The 23,103-nt window shown below is 41.0% G+C and overlaps 1 protein-coding gene and 1 long non-coding RNA gene across 2 annotated transcripts in view; both read right to left on the bottom strand.

Moving 5' to 3' along the window:
• Positions 1-1,936: 1,936 nt before the first annotated feature.
• The window catches only part of LOC116846923 (Na(+)/H(+) exchange regulatory cofactor NHE-RF1), a 31,741-nt gene continuing 10,574 nt past the window's right edge, over positions 1,937-23,103 (bottom strand). Inside the window, exon 2 of the mRNA XM_032821318.1 lies at positions 1,937-10,758. Within this exon, the coding sequence (XP_032677209.1) occupies positions 10,408-10,758 (351 nt within the window). The 3' untranslated portion in view covers positions 1,937-10,407. The remainder of the gene's footprint in view (positions 10,759-23,103) is intronic.
• On the bottom strand, positions 15,735-22,319 carry LOC116846925. The gene is made up of 3 exons (XR_004378626.1): positions 20,501-22,319; positions 18,316-18,366; positions 15,735-16,001 (listed from the first exon to the last, which is right to left on the bottom strand). It is a non-coding gene; the product is annotated as an uncharacterized LOC116846925 (long non-coding RNA).

The following is a 23,103-nucleotide window of genomic DNA, read 5'->3' as shown; positions in this document are numbered from 1 at the left end:
AGAGAGAGAGAGAGAGAGAGAGAGAGAGAGAGAGAGAGAGAGAGAGAGAGAGAGAGAGAGCAGAGGAAGGGGGAGAGAAAGAGAAAAGACGAAGGAACAGAGAGAGCGAAAAAGAGAGGGAGAAAGAGATAGGTGCTCCCAGATAGAGAGAGGAGAGACGTCGAGCATCATCGTGAAAACGGCTAGCGCTGTCGCTACCGGCGTAACTTGAGAGCCTCGCGAACCCCGCGCGACCATATATGTCCGCCTGTCGCTCTCTCTCTCGCTCGCACCGGCCGTCGCGGCGTCGCGGCGTCTCTCTCGCGCCACCATGTGCGAAATCCTTTATCTGCAACACGGGTAGCTCACGCGGCTCATCGATACCGGCGCGTATACATCGATACTATCGATGCGCAATCCCGATTTCTCATTTGTTCCGGATTTGAAAATCAATTTCCGACAGGCGCCGAGTCATCTTAGGTATTTGTCAGATAGTGATGGCTTGTTGTTCAGTTATTTTGTCAACCGCATCGTCAGCGCGAAAGGATGTGAGAAGAACAGCTGGACACGTCACTTAAATGTATCAGGGACAGATCTTGCGCATTCTTCTCTGTAAATTTTGTTACTCGATTTTTCCCGCGCGATAGACTTTTACTTCAATCGACGTCGATGTGCACGATATTGGATAGCGTGTATCGACGCGCGAATTGATATCTGATATCCAGGCCGCTGCTTAAAGTATCGGCGGGAGAATGGGAGTCCTAAATTTGCGCCGTGTAATATATTCCACCGGCTGCTTTTTGAATTACAGAACGACGTTGGTTCTCCTTCCAAGCTACTGATATTTTTTTATAGCGTGCGCTCGTGGCCCGCACAAGATCTGTTATGTCGTCGTCGTGGAGCCACGAATGCAAATTGTAAATGTCTAATTTTAGGTGAACGTACTTTTCAACACGACAATCAACTTTGTAGTGATAACAAGCCGTGAACTTTTGATTTGGAAATTTTTTGATTACGCGAAATTACAAACTTTCAGGCATATATATGCGTTTGATAATTATTACAATGTTTTTTTACCATAAAGTTATAGTAATAGATATATATTAAATTTATTCTTTTAAACAAATGAAATGATATTTATCTCTTACCTGTTGAATTATTTTGCAGAAAATTGTTTTGTTTCGAAAAAATTAACATTTGTTAATATATTTAGGCAATTAGAAGAAATAATATATGAAGTGACATATTCCTAAAAATTTTTACCAATTTTGCCAAAATTCTATACTAATTTTATGAACAAATAATTAATTTTATGCGGTGATCGATGATGATAGCATATGATAAATATGATCAGTTAGATCGCTTGGTAAAACAGAGCAAATGATCTTGAATGTGGCGCCACTTATCGGACACGTACCGTCCACGTGTGATCTGACACTGATAAGGAAATATCTTAAATTTTCATGTATAAAATATTTTGGAAAATTTCACATTCTAAATGTTTCGATATTCGAAAAAATGTTTTCAGTAATTTCTTTTTTTCATTATTATAAATAATTACGAAAAAAATAACGTATTGATATCAAGTAAATTTGAAAACATGAAACAATTTTATAAAATTTTAAATTCTCCGAGATAAAGGAACAATCAAGGATATGAATAAATCAACAGCGTAAGTCAAATTTACGTCATTGTATTATAAAATTCAATTTTCAGGTTGCTCAACATCTGAACTTGTCTGAATACCACGAATTAATGTGAATAACATTTTCTCTCGGCCTGTCCTCTTCCAAATAATTTGTAGGGTAAGCTAAACTCGTGTTTCTCAATCTTGTGCAAAGTCACTCACGCTGTTGTAGCATTCAGCTCCTCAATTATTCTTATAAACCGCTGACAATTTCAGAAAACTAAGGACGGAAGACTGGGATATGTTTCCAAGGGTAATAAGACACACACATACACTCGAGCACACTTCTTTTTACACATGTACGTGAATACGTGTAATTTCATGAGTAATAACACATAGCTAAATCTTACCGTCAAACGTAATGCTTAAAGTTACGCTTACATAATAATGTTGGACGTGTGCGAAGATCGTAACATGTGTACTTGGCTCTTATTTAAGTTGTGCGTATGTATACGTGCGCGTGGTTATATACATTCCAAGAGCTCGGTGCAACGATTAGGTCGGCAAGGAATCCTGCCCAACCTGCGATCTCGATTGGGATCGCCGAGGAAAAATCACGTCGGATAACACCTCCGAGTTTCGTCGGTCGTCCGGTGACAAGTGTTATCGTCGCTTGTACGCGCTAGATAATCAATACGGATAAGATAAGGCGCTTGATGCGAAAAGAATAAAGTCAGCAACTGCACGAATGTTGCATGTATATTCATCTGGAATACTGATCATGTACTAGAATTAAGAATATTCACGCGAAGGTGCACATGAGGGTACGATATGATCCTATCGTCTTCCTTCTTTCAGGAAATACCGCAAAAATTCAAAGAATCATATTCTCTGTACTGAAAGCAATTGTGTACGTCAAATGAGTGTTCCAATACGTAGCATCTAATTACCCTATCTCTAAACATCAACAAATTAACCGATCATAGAGACTTTATAAAAGAAAAAGAAAACATAACATATATAAATAAATTTACTTTCGACGATTAAAACTACCCCGCTGTGTATCGGAACAACGTCTTCGCGAGATTTTTCCTTGTTGCGAGAGACGCGTTCGCGTTTCGTTAATTATAATTAACGATATATCCCACTACAACGGAAGGTTCGTTTGCACCGATGATTATCGTAAGGCATTCCCCTCTTTCTCTCCCTCCCTCTTCCCTGCCATCTGATCGTTGCACCCACTCCGATGCACGAAAGTCTAATATTTACAGAAGCCGGTACATAACTATTAGAGCTCTTCAAGGTCCTACGACAAAAACAAGAACATTAAGGGAGAAAAAAGGCTCGTCGTGAACAGACGAGTAGCGCGGCGGACGATTATCGCGATTATTCGAAACCCAGGCCTTTGTAAATGCTGCGCGCTAACGACTATCCGCCTTTTCGCCGATCTTCATCACGCGACCCGTTCATTCCGCGAGCGCGGCGCAATTCCAGTCTGAGAAATCTCGCCAAAAGCGACACGCTATTATCTCATCGCGCCGTGATTTTCAATTCGCCGTCGGGTCGTTGTTCCGACTCAAATAGCACAGATCTCCGTATAACACCCTAAAGACGTTCTTTATTTACTTATTTACGGAACAAAACGTCCCCTTCTAAAAACAAAAAAAGACACAAATTGTCAGAAAGAAAGAAAACAGCAAAACAATTTACTTATTAATGAGAAACGTTTCCGGGACATTCCCTGGAGATCTTGTGCTGTCTGGGGAGTAGCTTCTTCCCCAAGATCTCTCCTGGATCTGGTCTGTCTCTATCTCGTTCTCCTTGAGTTTTTACACTTCAGTTTCCTCAAAACCGGAGCCACGCATCGCTCGTGAAACCGCTCGTACCGCGTTATCGACGTCCCCGTTATCGCGTCACCGCTACGCGATTTTTTCAGTGCGTGCAAGTGCCGGAGAGAGATATCGTTACAATAATAAAACGGCGGTCCCTCATTCGGGCCATATAAATCCTTTCACCGCTCGCACATTCGCACTACGTCGTGACGTCGTCTGAGAGACATTAGACCGCTTTCCTCTCCAAGCCTGTCCGCCTATAACGACAGCGGGCTGACTAACGTGCACCGAAGCATCTCGGTGTGTCGAGTGCTCGCGCCACGGGAGATTGATTGTCGAAAACTAACGGCGAATTGATTGTACCAGGTGCCGCGTTCCTTCAACACAGCCCGCCGCCGTTCCGTTGCCGCCCAACGGCTCCTTAATCTTAATTAGAACGACGTGCGCGCAGCACGTCGAGAGGAGAATCATTCTTTTACGATTAATTGTGGTTACTGACTATTTTTTCGTTACTTTCAGAGAGAAAGACATGGCGATGGCGACTGTATGGGTGACAACCGTACGAGTTTTGTCGCGTGGAATTAGTTTCAGTTCAACCTGCTTCCTGAAGAAGTGAACTGGAATGTTTACGAAAAACTTCGGGGCCAAGTACAAAGGAGACGCGGTCCAAACATACCAAGTATTGGACAACATCACGAAAGTGCTAAAATATCAAATGTAGAAATGTAAAATTAAAATGTATAGCTTAATTAACTGTGTACATTACAATTTCTATGTACACAGTCGCCATCACCGTGTTTTTCTCGGAGTGTAAGCGAAAAATCACATGAAACACGTCGGTGTCTGTCTCGACTGCTGCCGGTAATACAGTGATCTTCGTATCCGTTATGCACTTCGCAGGCGACAAAATTGAATTGTCATCTCGCGATTTTCTCGATGCAATTTCTCTGATGAGCAAGACTATTTTTTTTCATTTTGTTCGTTCCGTCAAATTCTTACATTGTTTTTGATTTCTCCAGTTCGAAGTGATTTTTGATAATTGCTCTTGCCTATTTTGAGTCACTCGGCTATCGCGACATTGTTCCTCTGTCTCTTTCGTTTTGTTTGTCTAATTACATGTTGTGCATATAATCGCAACAATCCTTCGCGACAATTCGTCGCTCACTCTGCGACGTCATCGTCATTATTAGTGCTATCAATTTCGACTACTCGAGTACGTCTTTCGAGTTTTTTTTTCGGGTACTCGTATCTTTCGGGTATATTAGCTCGAATATATTAGAGGACCTCACGCCTACTCGGATCGCGAGAAGATAACTTCACTTTGCGTCCGTACATCTTCTGCATAACTTGTAACTCGCGGCTGAAGTTAATTTAACAAACACATAAAATAATTTGACATTTTCAGATTATCTCAACAATAACAAATAATAAATGCATTGCATACAAGGAGAGAATTTTGTAGTTAAAAATTACCGTAAAATTTTGTAGCCAAGGAATTGATCGATATTCCACAGTAATTCACAATTCCTTTATTTCACATGCGCTACTTAAGTATATTTTGTAAGAAACTCGCGATCACATTTAGATGGAACAGAAAATCATGAGAACGTCCAATAACATCGAAATGATGAGAAAATTATCGAATCATAAGCAAGAAGTGATTTATTATTTTCTCGTAATTTTCACGTTATTGTGATTTTTTGTTCTATCTATACATAGAAAAATATATATGAAAACTGAAATGTGCTATTGAAACACCATGTTTCCAGCAAAATTCACTGTGTTCCTTAGGAAGACGGATCTTAATGACAGTCTATTCCTATATATATAAGCTAGGAACATGCTAAAATTAAGGAGAATAAATATAAAAAAAAAAGAACTACAATCTCTCCGTGTACGCGTAACTTATTTACTATCTGGTTGGCCAGGTAACAATCGCGAATGTGGGTGCCTCGGTGAAGTCCCAGGTATATAGATATAACAGAGTTATATTGACGCAGCGCTAAACATTATCAGCTCGCGAATGATCAGCCCGGCGGAGAGAGGTGTATCGCGCAAAACGCGGCATTTTCGTCCTTTGGCCGAGGCCGCCGGCGATAGTAAGTCCGCGCGATCGCTGCCTCTCGTGATACTTTCACTTCGAATCGGCCCGCGGAGTGACATAACGGTGTACGCGTACAAAATGTAATTAGCACACAATATCGCGAGCACGCGCACGCACGGCGTATACGGGGCTCTCGACGCCGATGGTCGCTCTTGCGCTCGCTGTTTTCGTGACAAATTGCAACGACCGGTCTCCGGTTCTCCATTCGTTCCAAGAGAAGGCGGCCCCGGCACGAGGGGAGCTCTCGTGACCGCGTAACGGTGACACAAAGGCAAATTGCCGCTGCGACGAGGGACATTGTGTCCGCTTGAGTGATGCGCGACATTGACGATGTTGTAAACGCAGTCGAACTTGGTAACGCCACTTAAATTCTAAGTGCCGATTAACGCGTTCACACGTAGCTGATCGGCGGCGAATCGCGGATGACCAATCGGCCTGGACGCGATAAATATTTCCAGGTATTCCGTTAACTTCATCCTTCCTCCTTTACGGTAGAGGAGGGCCGTAAATCGACGTGTCGTAACACAACTTGATACGCGAGAACTATGAATCAACGTCTCGCAAACGAGGCGACGTCTCGGCGCGACGGCGGATGAGATCTTAATGACACTTTTCTCAGGAACTCGCAGTCGATCCTCCTTCACGAAACTCGGACCTCTTGGTCTTCATTCGCCAATAACGAGATACCCGTCTAACGCCAGCGTTATCTAAGAGAGGGGGAACATTTCTCTATCGCCAGCTTAGATACGTACGACGAGCATGCTTCGTTTCATTGCATATGATAAACATGTAAAAGTGTGATTACAGGAGAATAATTATGAACAAGCGAACACATTCTAAGAAAGAGGAATTCTAAGAAAGAAGAATCAAGATCCTTCGTTTTTCTACTGACAAAACGTCTTCTCATAGATCATTCTGGAATGCCAAGAGCTACGAGAAAGTTTATCGCGGCAGTATAAAAAGAGCAATCTCCCGAATAGCATGTAACAATGTTCCTTCTCTCCTCGATAAAACTGCGAGTTACACGGAGTATCGCCATATATCGCTAGAGTTAATCCGACAGATAACGAAGCTTCGCTTCACTCGCTCGCTCGCTGGAATACGCATTTATGGAAAAAGATGCAATGTCTCGGGAAAACGCGACGTCTGCGTTCGCCTCGGGGCGAACAGGTAAACTCATAACGACCACGACAACGGGCGATAATTGAAGGTTGCGCAACGGCGTCGTCGTAATATTTAGCAACGAGTCGTTGTATACCTAACTTTTCCGCGACTCTCGGCGACACACCGAGCAGGCGAAGGTGGAATCTTGAAAGGCGGCTTCTCTCTCTCTCTCTCTCTCTTTCTCTCTCTCCCTCCGTCTTGTCATTGTAGACGCGACATTCTTGTCGATTACGCAACGGCCGTGTTCGGCCGGTTATCGAACGCGGCGCAACGCGAGTTATAAATTTCAGCCGAGTATATACCTGCTTATACCGTATCCGCTTATCGTGGCTCTGATAATATTCGTTAGTCGGTCGTGGAAGCCGCTATTTAATTAATTTCGTTCCGTTCGGCGCAGAGCCGCTTTGCGCACGTTGAGCAACACATTCGAGGATGTCCACCTCTATTACTTATAGATTACTTGTTCCGATAGAACTTTGAACGTCGCGTGATATCGAAAATACGATCTCATGAATGTTTCTTATAGTGTGTCGCTCTGAAGTCAGTTCTTCCAACGCTGTTGGAGAATTAAGATTACGCTCGCGTCGCGTTTTCAATTGTCGACTCGCATCGGCGTTAATTGCTGATCTCTTTCTCTCTCTCTCTCTCTCTCTCTTTCTCTCGATTCTGCTGTCGCGTCTTTACCGTGATTTTCTCTCGCGCCGCGTCGCGTTACGTACGATGAATGAGGAATGCATCAAACATATAAAAGTAATTTTACAGAAGGACGTTAGCGCGCGTTTTCCCACGAGGTGCGCCGCAATCAACGACCGTGGCAGTTGTTAACCGGATGCTACAATAAAAAGAAATGCGGAGACGAGGAGTGATACGAGGAGCAGAGAGACGCGAGAAAATCGCGTGTCTGGAAGAGCAGCTGACTGAACGTTTTTTTTTCTCTCTTTCCAGAAATTGGTCTTTGACTCTCCTTTCTCACCTTGCCGAAGGTCGCGTTTTTATTTTTTAATTCTTAGAATGTGCACAATCGGTCGTTATCGAAATGCAATTTCGAAAGAAAACCTCTCAGAGTTCTCCACAAGGTGGTAAAGTAAAAATGCATCGGTGAGAAATGCATCCCTGTCGTGTATATGTATATTAAAGATTGCATCGACAAATGATGCAATACGAGTAAAACAATTTGAAATGGAAATCTCCTCTAAAGTAAGTGGACAATAATGAGCGATAATGACAATTGTTAAGAGTTTCGCAATTTGGTTAATGACTCACTAACATAAGACTAACATAACATATTTGCCAACTGTTCGAAGGCTCTTATCAACAAATGAGCGACTGAGAACCGAGTTATCTCTTCTATTGTTGCGTCAAAAATTTTACTTGAAACGAGAATCGTTGTTCGATCAATTGAAACATTGAAAACACGATTAAGCTCGAGAAATGTGCGAAAAATTTCTCAATTCGATCAATTAACTCGTGCACCGATGCCTCCCAGTGCCTCACATTGAACTGTCTCAATATAATTTAGAATGCATTTAGAAATAAAATAGTTCAACTTCCTGTTGATTATCAGTTGTATTCTTCGTGATTTATTTAAATTAAATTACTCATTTCTTGTATAGTTACAATCTATGGCTTTACACTTGACAGTATTTTGTAAAAATATTGCACCAAAGAAATGCCTTTCTCATGAATAGAAATATATGATGATGAACAATTTTGGTATCTTAATCGTCACAACTGTTTATTTCAATTGAAGCTTGGACGAATCATTGTGCGGCGTAAAACTACCTCGATCGTTGTGAAAAATTGTGAACTTTCTTCCGTACCTATAATCTTAGTGCTGCAATTGTTCAAGCAATAATATCGAACAACGAGTTGCGGATTGTCGCAGGCTGTCGAGATTGTCGAGATCTCAGATTCTGACTTTTGCCTCGATTTTGCCGCGCGCAAAGGCAGAAACGCGTTCCGAATTCGATAATAGAGAGACCGACAGACTTCGCTCGACGGCACTGTACTTTCTCCCACATCGACGCCGCTCGTCCTTGGACCGCGCAGCTCTGACTTCTTAGGACCGTTGCAGCACGCACGAGGAACGTCCGTCCTTGCGAGTCCTTAAGGCGCGAGCAGCGCCGTGCTACGGGCTCGCCGAATGCAGTCGAAATTGACGCGGCGTTTCGCAACGGCGGCGCACGAGCCACGCGAATATTTTTTACGCTTCGCGCGAATTATACGCGTGGAGACCTCGCGCGTTAAATTCCCCCCGCGTGTCGGCATCAAAACCGCGCTAATCCCATTACAGAGACTGGTCCAAAAGCAGAACTCGACCGAAATCGCAGCGAATTAATTGACTGTTTAGTATTCGCACGCGAATCGAAGTCAGAAATTTTTGGACCGTGTAAAAAAACTTGTCTTAAATACTTTAGTCCGGAAAGTTTTCGATTCAAGGAGGAGCGTTACTTCTTAGCATTCGTTAAGATTCCGTATAAAGATACTTTTTCACGCGTGTTTTTCGATTTATACAAACGACGACGACCGAATTATTAGACTAACTGCAATCATACTTTTGGTTGAAGGCAATAAAATTCGAACGTCGAGGTGAATTTTCAATTGGTCGAGTAATCCCGCGAGGGATTTGTCCGGACTGTTTTTTCTGCTTTTTTTTTCTAAGTCGCGGCTAAGAATTTGTAATGTCTCTCGCGCCGATGAAAAATCCGTGCGAACGACGTAACACTCGGGGACGATTACTACATCAGACAACGCGGCGATAAATTCTCGCCGGAGAAAGTCGTGGGAAGAAACGGCAAACGGATCTCCCGAATTTAACGGACGATGCTTAGAGGCTCAGTTGTGACGGCACTATAGGCAATCAAGTCGAAAGATTGAGATTTAATGACTCACTAACCACATGTATATGTGTGTATGTGTGTGTGTGTGTGTGTATGTGTATGTAGTGCGCATGGAAAGTGTCCTAATTATTTACAGCAGGAAGAACATTTGAAAACTAAAACTAAAAACTAAATTATTGCGCCGGGAGAAAGTGTTAGATACCTTTGAGCCACTGCGTAACAACAGTTATAGTATTACGAAAACAATGTGATTCGTGATAAAACCGAGGAACGCGCAATTCTTGAAAGAAGAAGAAGGAAGAAAAATATCCCCTTCGTTACAGCTCCTGCCTGTGTCAAATGTTGACTTAAACCGGTGACTCGAAATCCGCCGTGACTTCCGGCGCGGATGGGATCGAAATTGCACGGCACGGGAGATCCGTGCAAACGGTGAAGCCGGACAGGTAACAAGCGTTTAGTGAGCGTCCACACAAACGACATCATCTCTGCTTTTTCCCTCGACCTCCTAATGGTCTCTAAGTTTCAAGTCTAATCCGCAGGCTCCTCTATTGCTGCATATCAATGTATGAGCGATACTCACATCGATCACGATGACGTGCATCGTGATGCGGCAGCTGCACGACGGTGTGTTTATGTATGTGTATAGTGCGTACAATGGACGAATTTGATCGGTTCATCGGTGCGTTGCATTACGCGAGGAAGGTGCGATCGTCGTTGCGTTCGATTACGATGGCGACGACGACGCAACGGCAAGGAGGATGACGAGGAAGGAAGGAGTGAAGAGGATCGTTCGAGGTTGCTGACGGACAGACAGGCAGACAGACAGATAGATAGACGCTCGTGACGGGGACGTTGGGCTGTCTACAGTTTCTGTACGATGTCGAATTTGTCCTTGAAGCCGATCGATTCCTTCTTCGGGTCGTACTTCTTGCGCGCCGCCAGCTGGGCCCTGAGCTCCTTCGCGCTCATCTTCAGGTTCAGACCCTGCCGGGGCTCGCTGTTCGCGCCGCCCACACTGCCATTACCCGTACCGTGCACGTGGCTCACGTCGTTGTTCCTCACACTGTTGCCGTTCTCTCGCATGCTGGTCTCGTTGTTATCGCCGTTGCTGTTGCTGCTCGTCATCGCCGTTGTCGTCGTCGTCGTCGTCTGCGCCGCGGTGGTGCTGTCGCTGTGCGCCGAGTCGTTGGAGCCGATAGACTTCTGTGTGCTCTGAAATCATCAACGGGAAAATTTACTATTCCATTGACGATATTATTTATTCGTATATTCTATCCTCTCTTATGTTTTAACAGCAATTCTTCTTCGGCATTATACGCACAGCACTTTCTTTCTCGAGGTTAGAATTATGAAGGCAGGAGGTATAATGCGTAAATTAATAATATATCACTTGTGCAAGTTATATTAATATACAGGGTGTCCCAAAACTACCGGATGTTATTTTAATAGTAGATTCTTTAGAACATTTTAAAGCGAAAACTTTTATACAAAAATGTCGAGGCTATAACAGTTTTCAAACGAGAAGCGATGTTTTAACAGTAATTCTTCTTTCTTCGGCATTATACGTACAGCACTTTCTTTCTCGAGGTTAGAATTATGAAGGCAGGAGGTATAATGCGTAAATTAATAATATGTCACTTGTGCAAGTTATATTAATATACAGGGTGTCCCAAAACTACCGGATGTTATTTTAATAGTAGATTCTTTAGAACATTTTAAAGCGAAAACTTTTATACAAAAATGTCGAGGCTATAACAATTTTCAAACGAGAAGCGATTATATTTCACCAATAACAGGGCTGAAATTTCGCGCGCTCAGGCACGTCCAAATGACAAGTAATAAAGGTACTCCTATGAATGTCACTTTTTTTACGATATTATGATTAGTATAAATTTACAATAACATTGTCATGATATGTTTTGCCGCTTCTCTACGCATTGCATTAGAATATTTTTTATACGAATAATACTTATAAGACATCTTAAATATAATTCAAGTAAAAATGACATTTCAGTTTAATCTGTCAAAGTATCGATCAATTATTACCATGAAGGTGTTCACTATTCTATACGGCGTGTAGCACCTTTATCACTTGTCATTTCGGCATGCCTGAGCGCGCGAAATCTCAGCCCTGTTATTGGTGAAATATAATCGCTTCCCATTTGAAAACTATTATAACCTCGACATTTCTGTATGAAAGTTTTCGTTTTAAAATGTTCTAAAGAATCTGCCATTAAAATAACATCCGGTGGTTTCGGGACACCCTGTATATTATTGCGTGGAAGTTTATCGTTATTATAAGGTGATTACAAACAAGCGCGCATCTAGCAATTATTCCTTTAAGAGTGATCATTTATCAGTATAACTGGTACGTAAAACATAATTGGAGCTACTGATTTGGATTTCTTTGATCGTATATCATCGTATATATCTTTTGAAAGTGGCACGGCAAACATTTCTGCTATGTGTTTCCTCACTTCTGACATCATCGATCCAGAACTTCACAACGGTGGAACCAGAAGCCTTAAAAATTAACTCGATATCATTAAAGTTACATATGCTAGAATATAAAGACGCATGTGCTGATTGTATTAACCAGGTCATTTACGATGTGACACGCATATATACATATTGTGCATATAATGTTCATTATATAATTCATTAATGTTCATTATAATGTTCATTAATTATACTGTGACGAGTACGAAATAATATAGAGATCCGAATGCTTTGATGTTATTGAAGCCAAATACAGAGACACGGACGTTTCACGTGATCGGACAGCAAAGATCAAGTCGGCTCGGTTATTAGAATCTCCTATTTTATAGTCCTTTCCCCGTAGCTGTATCTTTCAGTAAGTAATTCTGCGGATGGATATCTCCCGACTATAATCTGCTGGCACAGCGCGCGCGGCAGCGATCTTCACTCATCACGATCTTGCTCGCGCGGCGTCTGAATCACGACATCGGGGCAGAATGAAGCGATATCCTTTGGAGCCGAGTGACACTGCGATTTTCTGACGTCTCGTGTGCGTGTGCGCGGCACACGTGTGTTAGAAGGCGCGACCTTATGCGAGGCGCGACTGACAATAAAAACGAAATGCGCGTCGCGTAATACGGTCGTCCGGGATACACCATCCCCTCGACGAAGTGCGAAGGTCCGCCCGTTTATTTCGCGAGCCCGACGCGCTCTCTCCTCGTACGATCGCGCCGTGCCGTTATCGTTGCACCTGGCAGCAGTGCAGAGGAGCGTACATCTCGCGCGGATCGGAGTCTACTGGGAGAGATACTTATAGCGACCTTGGATCTTGATGCAACTCTGTACGGTACTTAAAGGAATTCCATTGCTCGGCGTCATGCGCGAGACCGAGAGAACCGGTTGTTCGTGCCGCGAACCGTTTAAATCCCTTCGAAATAATGTTAGTCGGCTATCGCGCGCTCGCCGCCGCCGCAGTCCTACATACTGAATTTCACGAACGGCGGCCGCTTTCTGCATCCCGAATTATCGCCGCGCGAGTCGTTTATTTTCGCCGCGTACGCACGGCGTACAGGGAAACTCACTCGCGGTAAACGCGAGCTTCTGTTGCTTTCTCCCCAGCGGTGGCTGCCTCGATAATCTAGTGCGACGTGATTGAAGTAATTGGAGTAAAAGTTGGAGAGGAGCGAGGTGCACCACGCGGCGCGACGTGCCGATAGGGAGAGATCTCGATGCGCCGTAACGAGCGCTAACAAAGTATTTTCTTTGCAACACGTCGCGTTACGCAATCCTCGGTCAATATTAGTAAGCGGGACACGTTCGGCGAAACAAGATTCGTAGCGCGCGGAAATTCGTTTTGAGATCCGTTTGTTTTGTTACAACGAAGTTTCTTTTATCACAACGAAGCAGTTTATCGCGGCGCACGGGGAAAAGAGATTTGTATGATAATTACACGCGGCTATAACCGCATATAATTATGAAGTGACTATAATTATAGAGTCACAGGGAAATCAGTTTTGTAGTGACACTGTTAATGACAATCTTACATGCACATTGCTGTTATCGCTCTTTTGTTAAAAACAAGAAAATACGGTTAACGCGGCAAGTAACCCTGTAATTTTAGTGAAATTGAACGTTTCTTTTCGTCTCAAAGCAAATTCACCGCGTTGCTTCCTGCGCGATGTAGGCAATTCGTTGCAATTCTTAACGATTTCATTCGAGATATACTTCGAAAAGATCAGGATTAAAGACAAAAAGAGAAAAAAGCGGCCAAGGATCGGCGATGGTTCTTGCGCCGAGAGAAAATGTCTGACATTTGTGATAATCACATAATAAAGAGATTACAATCAGGAAACCTATTTTTGCTGCAATTATAGTGTGATAATTTATTGATGATCACCTTATATGCAAACTGCTACCACTGCTTGTTTGTTAATAACTGTAACACATATAGCCAGAGTAGGAAATGACTATAATTTACAGTAACATTTTCTCTCTCTCTCTCTCTCTCTCTCTCTCTCTCTCTCACTCTCTCTCATCCCCTCTCTCTTTTTACGCGCTTCTCCATGCATTTTTGCATAGAAAGACATTTTACGATCACGATATCTCCTCGGTATCTTCGCGAGACTTGCGCGCATGTTGCGCGTGACGTTTTTATTCGTTCGCTGATGCAACGGCCCTATAAAACTGCAGGAATCTGTGCCATGAGTCGGCAACGACCATGAATACTTCTTGCGACCGCGATTTTCTTTTTTTTTCGCAAACTCAACCGCGAGCGAGAACGTATCCGCGATTTTATCGAGCCACGACTTTTGGTTTGCGGTCTATCATTGCGAACGCATCCACAATGTAGTATTCGGCGTTCCGTTGGTTCAACTTGTGTTCTTTCTTTCGCAACACAAAAACGGGAAAAATCTTTGGTAGTGATCATGTAACTTGTTTTTTAGGGATTACAGAGAGAATGAAGATCCTGACAGAAGTCAAAACTAAAATTCCAAAAGTTGTAAAAAGATAATAGTAAATTAATAGAAATATGAATTTTTAATTAATATCTTTTTACTAATTAGTAGAAGTATAATTTTTTCGCAAAATAGAAATTAAAAAATAAAATTTAATCTTCTCACTGAAAAGGTGTAAAATAAGTAAATAAGTAATGGCTTTGAAATTTTCGCGAAAAGCTCCCGTAAACCGATAATTATAACTCTAATTAATAAAAGAAACCTATTAATACTGATTTCAGATCACTCCTGTTGCGGCCAGGACGATTATCGTTGAATCATGATCCTTTTGCAGAACAGAATTGACATGGACACAGTAAAGTTGACATTCACCGTAAAATCTCATTTTGTTGTTGTATCAAGATATTGTCAATAGACATACATAATAAAGAATTCATACTCCTATTAATTTACAACTTTTTACAGTTCCCCAAATTTGATTTAATTTTTATTTCTATCAAAGTCCTGTAATTCCTTAGGAGTGAAAAGTTTCACGTGAACTTGATGACTTCAGCAACCTTTTTGGACAATGGAAATGCGACATTTTTCACTCGAAACTTTGCACGTTTCATGTTTTTACGCTTTTAGGCAAAAATTGCACGCCACTCTTATTTCAGGGATATTACGGGGACATGGATATGCGGGCGCGCGCGTTGGCGCAAAAATAAAGCGTGATTACGGAGGGAAAAAGCATTCCATGATTAGCGAGGGGCGTGCGTGCATATCGAGTTTCGAGATATAAACATGTGGTCGCGGTTGATCGACGAGTCACGCAGGTATTTAATTATACCTATGCGCGGGGCGACATGATGCAATGCCCGACTCGTTCCTTCCCGTCGGTGGGAATCCCCGTTATCTGCATACGTATTCAGACGAGACATGCGGGTTTTTGGCACGCTTTCCTCTAAAATCGTTCTAGAACGAGACACGGAAATCGAATAAGATCGAGTAACGGAACTCGAGATTGTCCTCTGTCGGAGTCGTCGTCGTCGTCGCGGAACATTTCGTCGATTCTCGCGAAGAGCGCGTCTCAGCCGTGCCGCTGTTGCTCGCGGCGAGAGGAAGCGCAGTCTTGTTTTTCGCCGGAAGAGGCGATTAAAGTAGCGAACTGGCGTTGTGTGTACATTTGCAATGTTACGTTAATAAAGCTGAAGAAGCGCGCGATGAGACGGAACGACTGTGCAAAATCATGCCAAGAAATTACATGTACCTGTTTCCAGAATGCGCCGGCGAGTGTGCGCGCTCTTTTGCACACGTGTCGGTCGCGCGTTACGCAAAAGCCAGCAGGAAACGTCCGATTTCGGAACGGGATGGTGAACGACGCGGGGGAATGGCTATTAATTGTATCGGGAGCACAATATCGCAATTCGCGATTGTACCGTCGACTTCCTCGAGGTCTCTATTGCACAATCGATTCGCCGCATGTGATTCGCGAAAACGCTCCTAATGAGATGATATTCGGAGCACGTAATAGATGGAAGTCTGCAAAAAAAAAAAAAAACGAACAAACGAAACGTTCGGCTGTAGCGCGCAAGGATCTTGAAACTCTCTTGCAGCGACGAGCGACCGCTCTAGATCGGCGCGGACTGGTCTTGGAAATCATTAATAAGCAAATAAATCACACGCAGATCATTATGAAACAAACATCCGCTCGTTAAAACAGGCAAGTTAAGCGAACGAGTCGCGGGTCGCGAAAGAAGTTACGTGGTCCGAAGAATTTCGGTCGTGCGCAAGATTATTCTAACCGCCCACGTTAAAGGGGGAGGATCTCTCGATCGTCTGCCTCCCACGCACTCCATTATCATAACTGGTATGCCAACGTCGCGAAAGAATAAAGCGCTCGTTACGTTTCTTACATATTCATAGCGTTATCAAAGGGCAATTACTCCGCAATCATGTCTCTCTACCTCGACAAATTACTTCAGTATTAAGCGTTCTCGTTTCTCTCTTCTCGTTTCGCATTTGGAAATGCTCTTTAAATATCTAAATTTCTAAAGAATGCCTCTTTTTAAATACGTATGTATATGGTTGAGTCATCTAACGTTAAATGTCTACAATATCTGTGTTGTTTTTTACAAAAGAGGAAAAGAAACAAATTACGCGACTGGGAGAGATAAATGTCGTGTATAAGAAACAAATTACGCGATTGGAAGAGATAAATATTGTGGTCAGTCGAGCCTTCTAACCGCACAATTCATTCCTTACATGTTTTCCTTTGATATAAAACAAGAGAGACATTTCAGGATCTAACGTTACGCTGAGAAAAAAATTAGTATTTGTAACCATAATCACATAGAGAAATAATTACTATAAATTTTCGTCGAGAAAATCATATATTTTAGGGCTACAAATAACTTATTATTTTAGTCAGATCAACAATTTTTTTTCTCAGTGTATATATTTGCGAAAATAAAAAGATTTTATATCAATGCTCTATGTTGTCTTCTTCGAATTATTACGAACGTCTACAGATATTATAAACTAAAAAATAGGCTGAAAAATTATCAATCCACCAGACTTCTCAGAAACAATGTTTTCCGTCATTCAGAGCGATATTACTCTTTCTAAGTGAATAAAATCCACGTAATACGACCGCGATGCACATGCAATCGCAATGTGGCGGATCGACATGAACGCGGAATTTACGTAACCCCGCGCCGTGAAAATCGCCGGAAGTGGAACTTCATCGGGCGGGGACGGAGTGGTTTTCTAGTCGGAAGAAGAGAGAGAGAGCTCGCGCGGCTCGATTACCTATCGCGATTCTCGCACGCGAATCGCGATATTCACGCGAAAATTAATTAAGCGTTGTAAAGACCGGCGTCCTCCAAAAAGGCGGTTTCCTGCGATTAACGACGAATAATGGCTGGCATCCCGAGAGAGTCGCGTTATTGCTCCACGGTGGAGCAGGTGCACTCTCCGTCGATAACCGCCTACGCAAACAACAAGCAGATGTTTCTAAATACGCGTGTAATTTATGGGACGCGAGATAGCCGCGGGTTTTCGTGTTGAGGACTGTCTGAGCGACTGTCACGAAGAAAACGACGAACTAGACCTGACAATTTCTTTAAAAAAAGGGAGAAACGTGTGCCGCAAGACTTGAAGTGTTTTGTCTGGAAGTTGCATTAAGCCTTATTCTTAGCTGAACTAATACTACACTGGAATTTCGCTCTTTTTCCTCTCAACGCTACATAACATATACTTGTTTCGCTTCAAAAACAAATAGTGTAACCTAATTCAGCTGAAAAGAACAGACTTGTCGTTTCATCAAAGTTTAACTGTGCTATGCGAAAGATATTTCCTTTTTCAAGCGATAAATGATTATAATTGGCGAATTACTCTCTCGATGTAGCACTCGACGTGTAAATATGAGAACGATGCATTGGCCATTCCCGCGTCCCTCATAAAGTATTAATTTATGCCGCGAAAAAATAAAAAGGTCACGGAAACACATTACGACGACTTTTCATACGTGAGCTCTCGGGAGCTAGAATGTGACTCATTCCCTACCACGTGGAACGATAAGACACGTATAACTACCGCGAATTCGTTCCATTCGAGCGATCCTTTTCCTCCTTGAGCGCAGTTCTGCCTGTTATTGTATTGCGTATCAAGACGAGGATTTTTACGTGAAACACCGCGAGCCATTAACGTTATCCCGTATCGAGATACGTTATCCTCGCGCTCACAGTCACGGGAAATGAAATAATCACGACAATTACAAGTATACCATTTTCTTTAAAGAGAGCTAATCATTTGTATAGAAAAAAGTTGACGACTAGACTACCTATCTACCTACCTATTAGTTATAATTTCCGCGAAATAAATTAATCCCCAATGAAGGTCAATCCTGAAATTGAGTCCGTATAACATGATTCAAATTGCTTCTACTTTTTTTAAGTGTGCAAATTGCCATCTGCCACATAATCAACTAAGAGATGTAAAATACACGCGGTTTCATATGCAGTTTTATTCGCACAAAAATTTGATCTGAATCACACACCGCTGAATTATTTACATTTCTTCACGTAAATTATTGTCTGAAAGAAATTATCACCTAAATTATAATGGAAAATCGTGCGCGACGCCGTTCTGCCATCCCGACTTGAATCGATTTCGCGAAAATTTCGCAATCGATATGCGCGAATTATGCAACGTGCACGTTAAAGTTATTGGAACAACGGATAAGATTAAGCACGGATCGATCTTTAAGAGGGCAAATTCTTCAGGCAAAAATGACAATATTCGGAAATTTATTTAAAAAAAGCCGCGTAAGATGAAATTGTCTGAATTTGATATATGTAATTAACGATAGTTATACTTAAAAAAATATTTCTTATTTGTGTGCGTTTTTGTAGGAAAATGTGTGAGGTGTCACCTATTTCCGCTCTTGTCTGCAGTTCGTGCGTGCTTATATGGTTTTTATAGTTTTTTTATCGAACAATATTATTCAATTTGAAAAACGTAAAAAATCTTTCAATAGAATACTGTCGTAGTCTCTCTCTGTTATATAATCTCTCGAGTCGAATTTTTTATTTTTGAAGAATTAAATATTTTGTTTAAAAGAAAAGTAACATTTTTCGTAAAGATTCGCTCCTTTTTTAAAATAAAAATTTTAAAAATGGCTCAAGAGATTACAGAGAATGGTATTAAGAATATTCATAAAAAATTTCATAAAAAAAAAACATTTAAAAATAGTTGAATTATCGTGTAAATCATGACGAAAAAATCTGTGTTTTGAAAAAGAATACTCATGACATTAAATATTCTTAAATAGATCTTAGCACGATCATTGAATGTTATTGCAGCCACGCAAAGCTTTGGAAGAGATTTTATTTTTGCGTTGAAGCTTTCGTTGTTGTTCTGTATAAAGGCTATAATGCTTCTTCGCAGCAATTGCTTGTCACTCAATATATTTCATAAATAGGTTTAATTGCTGATTGCACTACTTTAGATAAGGCACTTGCTGATAATTTTTATCCTTGCAGCATTTGCCTTCTGCCATGTATACATGACTACATTATTCGTTGTAATCTTAACAATTTTACGAATTTCGTAATTAAATTTCCTTATATATTATTAAGACTATATTAAAATAATTTAAAGAATCGATTTTTTACCCCAAAGGCTAATTTGCCCCCTTAAACGAGTCGGGTTTTCGCGCTCACGATCGAGCAGGAGAGAAACTCGTGAGCGTGAGTACATTGTCGAGTCGTAGATTATAACAATCGTGGAGGCTGCGATAACGATATCAACGAGAACGGGAGATACCAGCCGAAGAAGACGTCCCCGGCGTGGAGAAAGGAAGCTCGTGAAACCGAACTTCGCGCGTCTCGACCGCTCGAGTTCTCACGCATAAATCGTTACACGTCGTTTCGTAATTATGTCGCTTAATTAGAGACGGTGATTTTCCTTGCAAATCGTCCGTTCTCGCGCTTACATCACTCGAAACGACATCGCCCGTTTCGCCGCGAAATTCATTGCTGTCCAAAACGATACTGCTGCGTGTTACTTTAAGTTGTAAAACAGCGTTATCGCCATCGGGGCTTTTAACCAATAAAACGTGGCCACGTTCGTACCGCACACGAATGCCTTGCATTAAGTAAATATTAATCGTCTCATCTGAGGCGAGTCAAACCGCGTCCTATGAAACTTGTTGCTCTGACATCGAACTTCGATTCATAACACACGAGATATTTTTACTCTCCGCAATGCTTATTTAAGACTTTATTTACGCATGATCTGACAGTTTCAATATTTCACTGACGAGACCCTGAAATATTGAATATTCTTCGCAGATGAATGACAACATATATACAGTGACTAAAAAGAAGTACCACATGTGTTTTTTAATTTAGAATATTTCGATATAAAATAGAAAAAAAATATTCAAACAAAAACTCTGCAAAATATTTTTCTTTTTTGTACAAATTTCTACCCAACACGACATGTGAAATTATCTCTCTCTATCTTTGTGCGAATACCTCTAATGAAATGGATCTCAGAGTTCGTCGTTATTCGAAATTTAGTCGATAATAACGCGGCACTTTCTCCGTGTATCCTTTTACGTATCCGTTCTCACACCGCGACCTCGCCGATTCCCGCCGAGACGGAACCTCTGACCGATGCTTGAAGGTTAAACGATGTGGACAAACTGCGGCTCGCGAGCAGCCGCTTCTATATAAGAGAATTATTGTCTGGACAATGACGCGCATATAAGCGAGGTATTAATAACGCACACGTCGTCACTTTCGCCTGCGCCTGCGAGTCAGACGTCGCGAATTTAAAATAGCATTTTGACCAACGCTAACTTTGATCTTTACAGAACTGCGGATTTCAACGTATCGATGATCGACTTTTGTTGATTTTTTCTGGTCGTTTAGAATACATTACGATACGAATAGTGACCACCTTCCTGTCCGTAATGCGTCGCAACATTTCTGTACACACAGAAAAATACATATCGCAAAATACATATTCAAGTTACTCGACTCAGATACGTATTCGCAAATCTAAGCTCATGATAAGCATCAAATTTACTTAAAATACATCTTGAATTCTAGTAAGTTCGGCATTTCAATCAAGAATATTAAATTAAAACAAAAATTCGATTTACTTACATATACAGTCAAATAAATCTTTTCTTCGATAAAGTCTCATAATATTCTCGCAAAGAGAAAATATTCTTTTTTTTAATACATGTTAATAAGCCTTTCTAAAATTCGTGATGAACATATTCTAAAACTATTATCAAGAAAATATTTCATACAGAAGATAACTATTATATTTAAAAGAAGCAAAGTATAACGAGTAATTGATTTTCTTAACAATAGACGGATATCTCTCTCTCTCTCTCTCTCGATATTTGACTTTTGTGTTCTTGCCTCAAGTATATAGGAATGTTATGTAAGTGAGTATTCTTCACTATCTCTCTCTATTGTCATATCAATAATATAATATAAAGATTAAAATTAATGCGACACCAAATTCTCTTTCTTTCTGGCAAGCAACGTCATCGTCAGAATTCTCTGCGAAATAATTAACGCTACTCGCGGGCGGGATATTTTTAATCGCAAGTGGGAAGTCTCTCATTAAGTATTGAAAAGCACTTAACACCTTTGAGAAAACGTTGTTCACGCATCACACGAGATCAGAAGCGGGAAATATCAAATGACAATTCTCTTACGGCCGCCGCGCGAGTCGGTCCGTTAGCACGTGCGAATCAGCAAAGCTTCCGCTTATTCAGCATGATTCAATCGTATTTCATTCATCCCCGCGGCGCCTGTACACGCGAACACTCTTGTAACGACTTGACCGAGCAACGCTCTACGCCCCGGCACGAAATAACAAACGCCTCAGATACACACAAGTGACAGGTGACATTCTTGACACGAAAAGTGAAGATACGATCATCGTTGATCGACAGAAAAAAAAATACATATAAAATGACGACACAAGTGTGACAATGCGCTGAGATCTCTATAACAGAATAGTCGGTATCAATATTAAAAGTGTATTAAAGTTCAATTTGAACGTACCGGCGATGCGATAACAACACAAGTTGTAATTAATGAGTTTTGATAAAGAAAAAAATATCCCGAATCGAAATTTTGATGCTACTTTGACGCTTTTAACCCGTAACAGGTACCATGCCTTTTTAGTTAAGCTATAGGCACCATGGAGTCCTCCGGACCCCAATAAATTTTTGCCATTTTTAACATGATAATAAAAGGTAAGAAAAAAAACGCTTTATAGTTCGAAAATAATACTTTACGAATATTATATTACAACTAGACATATATAATAACAGTCTCAGTTTTTCAGTAATCTAAACGAAAACGTTAATTATAAAATGAACACAATATGGACAATGTTGAAATAAAATACACTGAAAGACAAATAATCGGAAAAAGAAAAAAATTTATGTTTTAATCTAAGTCTACAAATTATAGATTATATAAAAAATATAAATAAGTTAAATTTGTTAAATACAATATTAAATAAGTTAAATACAATATTAAAATCTTAGAGGATTTTTAGATGCAATTGTTACAGATAATACTTGCACATTTGGTGCATACTGGTTTATTGCATCTAACATATACTTCTTTGGACTTCCTATCTTTACTTCTAGGATATTTATTACATGTTACTCTGGATGGCAAAATAATTTTAGATCTTTCAATTTCTTCAATTTTTAAAATAGATAAAATTATTAAACGCAATTGCTTATGAATATATTTAATTGTAAGACGTCTCTTAAGTTCAGGTTCTACTAACTGAAAGGCAAGAGCTTTTACTCTTTTGCGTGAAGAATGAGTCATATTGAGCTGAAGATTAAGAAAATTATTTTCATAAAAGTAACGTTAACGGTACCGTGGGGTCACTGTGACCCCACACGAAAAACAAATGCATATAATTCACAGCTACTTACAAATAACTCGATGATCTTTTCTTTTGTCACACTGAAAACTGTTACTCGAAAGGTACTAAAGATATTAGCGCCATACAGTGGATAGTTTAGGAATTATCACGAAAATAAAATTAGTTGGGGTCCCTGGGACCCCATGATACCTGTTACGGGTTA

Source organism: Odontomachus brunneus, unplaced genomic scaffold (genome assembly GCF_010583005.1).
Source record: "Odontomachus brunneus isolate Ranch 3 - 2012 unplaced genomic scaffold, Obru_v1 Obru_scaffold_072, whole genome shotgun sequence".
NCBI classification, from domain to species: Eukaryota; Metazoa; Arthropoda; class Insecta; order Hymenoptera; family Formicidae; genus Odontomachus; species Odontomachus brunneus.
This window is presented reverse-complemented; position numbering and strand designations above follow the sequence as displayed.